At 43.0% G+C, this 6,553-nt stretch overlaps 1 protein-coding gene across 1 annotated transcript; it reads left to right on the top strand.

Annotated features, from left to right (window-relative positions):
* Positions 1-504: 504 nt before the first annotated feature.
* LOC123056606 (glutamate receptor 2.7) lies at positions 505-5,741 on the top strand. The gene is made up of 5 exons (XM_044479952.1): positions 505-814; positions 2,941-4,283; positions 4,395-4,710; positions 4,842-5,212; positions 5,334-5,741. The coding sequence occupies exons 1-5, from the start codon at positions 517-519 to the stop codon at positions 5,739-5,741; spliced, it is 2,736 nt and encodes a 911-aa protein (XP_044335887.1). The 5' UTR covers positions 505-516.
* The last annotated feature ends 812 nt before the right edge of the window (positions 5,742-6,553 follow it).

Below are 6,553 nucleotides of genomic sequence, written 5' to 3'. Positions count from 1 at the left end.
GGGCTGCAGGTGAGGCCACACCCCAGCCACAGTGCACGTTCGTTGAGCTAGCCTGGTAGTTGCTGGCCAAGCCTTGTGTAGTCTTATCTTATAGTTGTAGCAGCAGCATGTTAGACGAACTTGCATGCACGCGCTGAACGAGGTAAATGAAAACAAAATGCATTCCAGTGGGGCCGGTTGATGGATGGATAATGCCGGTATGGATCAGCATCAGCTAGATCGAGTAGCTCTACATCTTATCCACTACGGTACGGTACTACGTACGTTGCAACCATTGGACGCCCTGCTTGGCTGCTTAGTATACTTGGCGGATGTATGTGATGTACCTAACAACCGAGTAAGTTACGGTCAATCCTCGTACGCCCATGAAGAAGAGGGAAATTCAAACGATCGAGCAGGAAGAAGCCCGGTAATAGCGCCGCCATTAGAGGATGCTAGCAAGTATTTAACCACCCCTAATCGGATGCTTGCTATAGCTACGTCTTGCTGTGTTTAGTGCTGACTACTGCGATCTGCATGCATATGGCTTCCCCTGTAGTACTACGTGCTAATGTGGCTTGCCAGCTCCTCGGCGTACTCTTCCTCTTCCTCCTCGACGGTGCCGCCACCGCCGCATCTGTGCCACCGCCGCCATCGCTGGTGACGGCCAACGTTGGGGTGATACTGGACCTGGCGACGGAGCTGGGGAAGAAGAGCCTTCTCAGCATGGAGATGGCGCTGCACGACTTCTATGCCACGCACCCCAGCTACACCACCAGGGTCAAGCTCCACGTCAGGGACTCACACCAAGACGTCGTCACCGCCGCATCTGCAGGTACGTACTCCTATATACGCCTACGTACTCGCGCGCATTGAATTGTCTGGTCATCTTGCATGCATGCATGTACGCATGTATCCTCTTTGAATAACATTAGTATGCATACAAGGTCTAGAAGAACTAGTACTAGTTATAATCTTGGAGTAGATCAAAACCAGCATTTTATGTCACGAAGAGATGAGAACAAAACTTGTCGTGAAGCCATCTCTAGCTAGTAACCATGCCCACAAGACTAAATCACACAATTAATTAAAGGATTTTGCAAAAATACCACTCCTTCCATCTCATAATATAAGACGCTTTTTTGACACTACACTAGTGTCAAAAAACATCTTACATTATAGGACAGAGGGAGTAATAATTAAAACATGACATATACTACTATAATGAAGATTTTCTTGGATGCCAAAGGCCTTATCTTAGGCAACAGTAAGAAAATTGTACTTACTAAGAGAAAATTAACGTCACCCAGGCTATATGAACTAAACAATCATGTTTATATTCCTATAATTTCCCAAAATGCCCAACTGGTAACCCTCGTACTCCTGGTGAGTGGCGGAAGCTTATATAGGTGGTTTATATTATTGTTAAAGATCGATCTACCCCATCAACGAATTGGGACAGTAATCTCGTGGAATCGCCGTGAGAGGAATGCTTCTCATTTCATCCAGAGATTCAGTTACAAGTGTTACGGCCTGCGCCATCTTCCTATTTGCCACCAGAGCAGCTAGCTTTCTTTTATAGACAAAGAATCCTATGTATTCATGAATTGAACACATTAAATCCAACTGAAGAAACTGAAACACCCATGTGTACAACAAAGATCTATGATACAACCAAAAGTTACATGTAAGTTCTTCTAAGTCGCTGCCTCTAGCTCCATCTTTTGTAACTTGACTTCTCTCCGAGGCTCCAGTGAAGAAAACTATAAATGAAAAGGGCTAAACCTAAACAAACTTGACTCGCATAGTATGTATTAAAAAGCCGCATGATCTTCCACCCAAAAAGGTGAGAAACCTGTGGAACCACTGTTTCGTTGCCGGAGGCACAAAAAGTGAAACTGAAGAAAAACCCGATCGAACCAAACTCATCAAACCTGGCACCAACACCTTCTTGACAAGCTGAAGCACCAGACGAGAACGAATGAAAAAAACAGTGTGCTATGGTAAAATAGAGTGGCCCTTAAAATACGCTATTTGAGTGTTATATTATGTTATAGCGTGCTATTAGCGAGACAATGCACATTGATTCATTTAGCGAAGCATTCCTCATAATGCTATAGCATTGCTAGTAGAGGCGCTATAACGCGTTATTTTTTTCAACTGACGATAACCCACCAGATCCATAGCCGACAATGTGTGTCGTGTAGACAAAGATGGTCACAACTAGAATTAGTGAGACTGAGTCATGGCACTTTTATTTCATGTGACGTTGCCTCCACCTTCAGGCCACCGCCACCTATGTACCATAACGTAGACTGCACTCCAACGTGTATCTATGGTCCCAGCATCTCCTGTTACCGAAGTAGCTATAGGGGACGTGGGGAACTAAAGGAAACAGAGGCAAGAAATGGAGCTTCCCTCCAGTGGCTAGGGTTTATGTCATGCAATCAGACTCCTTTTCAGTTTGTTAGGCACACTTGAGAGCGCTTAGCGATTGCATGTAGTTCGGGCATGGTTGCACATGGTGGGCTTCCGTACGCTGAACTTCGTTTGAGTTATGTGTCACCATGTTGGACTTGGGAATCAAAAGGAAAAAAATAGTTTGCACTATTATAAAATCATGTGTTTTACAAAGTATAGTTTCCATTCAAAAAATGAAAGAAATGAAATATTGCCCGGATATGTACATCACAAATGGTACGTTATATAGTATTATACCATTTTATTTGCTTTCGTTTGTTAGTCCCATCCTTTTTCCATCACCGTTTTGGTCCATGCATTCAACTCCACTCTTGCCCGAATAACACATGAGAAGCCAATTAGAAAAAGATCACAGAAAATACAAGTTGTTATTGGCTCTTAGTTTTCCATAATTTTTGAAGTGCATGTCTCCAGTATTTTTACCACACATCCAGATTTCATTACACTTTACTGAAAGTTGATAATTCTTTTGCCTTGCAGCAATAGATCTCATCGATAACAAAAAGGTTGGGGTTGTCATCGGTCCACAGAATACTTTACAAGCAGAATTCTTGACCTACCTAGCGAACAAAACCAAGGTTCCCTTCATCACCTCATCTGCAACAGGTGATACAATTACTCAATGTCATGCTCCGTACTTCCTTCATGCTTGTGTCAAGGGCTCTTCCCAAGCAGCTTCGATTGCTGCCTTTATTAAGGCATATGGCTGGAAAAATGTTGTTCTGGTCCATGAGGACAACAATCATGGTCTCAGCATTCTCCCTTCCATTACTAGTGCTCTTGAGTCCATTGACGTCCATGTCATTAACCATTCTGCCATCCCTACTACATCCCCTGATTACCGAATTGATGTGGAACTATACAAGCTGAAGACCATGCAAACACGTGTATTCATCGTTCATATGTTGCCAGCCGATGCTTCCCGCCTATTTGCTCGAGCTTCAACAATCGGTATGATGACTGAAGGGTATGTATGGATTGTCACAGATGACATCGGTAATGCCCTTGATGTGCTTCCCCAACATACCATTGAAACCATGCAGGGTGTTGTCGGTTTCCGGCCATATGTAGCAAAGACTACGAGGATCAATGGTTTCATGGCTCGGTTTGTCACTCAATACAGATCCACATACCATAAAGACCCCGATGTTCGGGTGGCAAAACCAACCATCTTCCAATACTGGTCATATGATTTGTTATGGGCAATAGCATCTGCAACAGAGAAAGCTAAGAGGTTCAGATCCTTACAACTAAGGTCTAAACTAGGGAATATGGACAAGTTAGTAGATGATCTCCAAGCATCTCCTGCTGAACCAGAACTCCTCACTTACATAATGGATGGGGAATATGAAGGATTGGCCGGGAGATTCATGTTTGTTGATAGGCACTTGCCAGTTCCAACATATGAGATTGTCAATGTGATTGAAGAGGAAATTAGACGCATTGGCTTTTGGAACCTTGGTAACGGTCTTTCAGCGTTTCTTAACTCTAGCACTAGGCCTGGCCAAGCTAAACATACGACAAGGGCGGATCAAGTCACGAGAACAGTTATTTGGCCAGGAAATTCAATAACAGTGCCCAGAGGATGGGGCTTCCCTGAAAATGGAACGACACTCCAGATTGGTGTGCCCGTGAGACGGGATTCTGAGGTCTTTGTGCATGTTGAGACCAATCCTAGCTCTAGTATACCAATTGTCAAAGGCTACAGCATTGATGTCTTTGAGGCTGCTGTGAAGAAACTGCCGTATGGGCTACGCTACCGGTACATTCCGTATGACTGTTCAGATTCTTATGACACACTAGTATCACAGGTTTATTTCAAGGTTAGCCCTGATTATTCTATATTCTCAACAAACTTCTTTTGTTTTGAATTTTAAACAGTCTTCATTTAATAGTAACACATTTTTCTTTCTATTTTCATGTTTGGGTCGTAGAAATTTGATGCAGTAGTGGGTGATGTGACAATTATCGCCAATCGAACTAGGTATGTGGACTTCACAGTTCCGTACACAGATTCTGGTGTGTCGATGCTTGTTCTAGCTAGTAAAGATGAGGATGAACCAGCCATGTGGGTCTTCTTAGAGCCACTAACGAAGGACCTCTGGATTGCTATAATACTTTTTATGTTCTTCACTGGCCTAATTGTGTGGATGATTGAAAAGCCTATAAATGATGAATTAAGGGGTTCCAAATGGAAACAGTTCAACGCTGCTTTCTACTTCGCATTCTTCACTGGGACTTCTATGCATGGTATGTACTTATAATCGGCCTAATTTGCTCTTTTCAAATTCGCAAACTTTGTTTACCTTTATACTATGAACTCCAACTTACTTTATACTATGGACTCCAACTTACAGACTCTACTAACATTTCAGGGATAGATCAAAAGTTCAAAAGCCTCCAATCAAAAGTTATTGTGGTATCCTGGTGCTTCGTAATGGTAATTATAGTGCAGAGTTACACGGCAAGCTTGTCGTCCATTTTAACTGCAAAGAAGCTCCCACCTTTAATTACAGACCCAAGGCAACTTTTACAGAATGATGATAATGTTGGGTATCAGAGTGGCTCATTTGTGCACTCAATGTTGAGGAGGCTCCAATTTGAGGAGCCGCGGATAAAAGCTTTTAGCACACATGAGGAATATGCAAAAGCATTGAGGTCTGGATCAAAGAATGAAGGGGTATCTGCCATCTTCGATGAAACACCATACATAAATTCTTTCCTCTTGGAGTACGGAAAAGAGTTCCGAAAGGTTGGTCCCATTGACAAGACAGCCGGTTTTGGCTTTGTAAGTTGCTGCTACAACCTATGCTCAAGTTTTGGAGCTTGCTAACTTGGCTTTACCGTGCCTAATATGTTGCACCTTTGTACAGGTTTTCCCTAAAGGCTCTCCATTGGTGGATGATCTTTCCAAGGCCGTGTTAAATTTGATAGAAGGGTCTGAAGGTTCTAGTATTGAGAAGAAGTGGTTCAAGGATTCAATCTTGTCACCGGACTATGGAAGTCTGGAAGCTGGCTCCCCACGCCTCAGTTCACGGAGCTTTGCGGGTCTCTTCATCATCAATGGATGCGTTTTAGGATTGATGGTCGTAATAAACTTGTTGAGGCGTGCTTATGCAAAATATATTGCAAAAGGAAGTAGTCCTTGTGCTAGTGATGGTGGGGCACAACGTCCGCTGGATGGTGAGGCGTGCTCTTCTTGCAGTGACGAGTCACAGAACTCTCCGATATCCTTGATAGTGGAGTTGGCAGACGCAGTGGCGAAGGCCAGCTCCATGTAGTAGTGGGCAAGTGCTTGCGACAATCCCATTTTAATGGTCTCGACTCAACGAGAATTGCATTTGATAGTTGATACTCGAAAATGAAAATACGTTGTGACTGGTTTAGCACCAAACATCTTGTCACAAGGCGAGAGATTGATGTCCATTGAGATGCACCGCACAACCTCACGCCTGAGAACTCTAATACCTAGGACGCACGTCAACAAAAAGCTAGCGATTCAGCTTGGTCATGTACAAAGCTAGCTCAAATCATGTACAAAGCTTGATTCGTATGGGAATCCCGCGGTCGATCTGCCTGACATTCACAGACGACATTTGCGTCTAACACAATAGCTAGCCTAAATTCGAATATTCGATTATGAGCTCAGGCTCAGCTGCTCCTCAAATCAAACCAGTCAACTCATGTCGATGTGCACCCTTGATTGTATTCTCGGAGCAAGTACAACAAGTTGACATAAACAGGCTATACGGATTATATAGTATTATATCTTTGCTTATTTGGAGGAGAGAAAAGAAAAGAGAGAAGATAAGCGGTTTTCAAAGTTATTAGCCAGCTCTAGCACGAGCCCCATGACACTATGTAAGGGTGTAAAGTGGACCAACTATTTATAAAATATTATATATTTAAAACTTGTTATTGTATATATCGACTATTAGGTTGGCTCCATATGACATTTCACTTTATAACTGAGTGTTGGCTATATTATTAACCATGGTCTCAGCCCTATTACAGTTTTATCGTCTTTAAACAATATGATGCGCCTGAGTGCATTAATTGCAACGGGATGCAACAGACTGCACGGGGAACAAGC

This window comes from Triticum aestivum, chromosome 3A (genome assembly GCF_018294505.1).
Source record: "Triticum aestivum cultivar Chinese Spring chromosome 3A, IWGSC CS RefSeq v2.1, whole genome shotgun sequence".
In the NCBI taxonomy this organism is placed as follows: domain Eukaryota; kingdom Viridiplantae; phylum Streptophyta; class Magnoliopsida; order Poales; family Poaceae; genus Triticum; species Triticum aestivum.
The sequence above is the reverse complement of the archived record's forward strand: the minus strand, read 5'-3'. Positions and strand labels throughout refer to the sequence as shown.

What these genes read in the sequence shown, in the direction of transcription:
- LOC123056606 (XM_044479952.1), top strand. Translation starts at nt 517, where the DNA reads ATGCATATGGCTTCCCCTGTAGTACTACGTGCTAATGTGGCTTGCCAG. An exon ending in CGTCACCGCCGCATCTGCAG is followed by an intron (nt 815 to 2,940) that starts GTACGTACTCCT and finishes TTTGCCTTGCAG; the next exon opens with CAATAGATCTCATCGATAAC. An exon ending in CACTGGGACTTCTATGCATG is followed by an intron (nt 4,711 to 4,841) that starts GTATGTACTTAT and finishes TTTCAGGGATAG; the next exon opens with ATCAAAAGTTCAAAAGCCTC.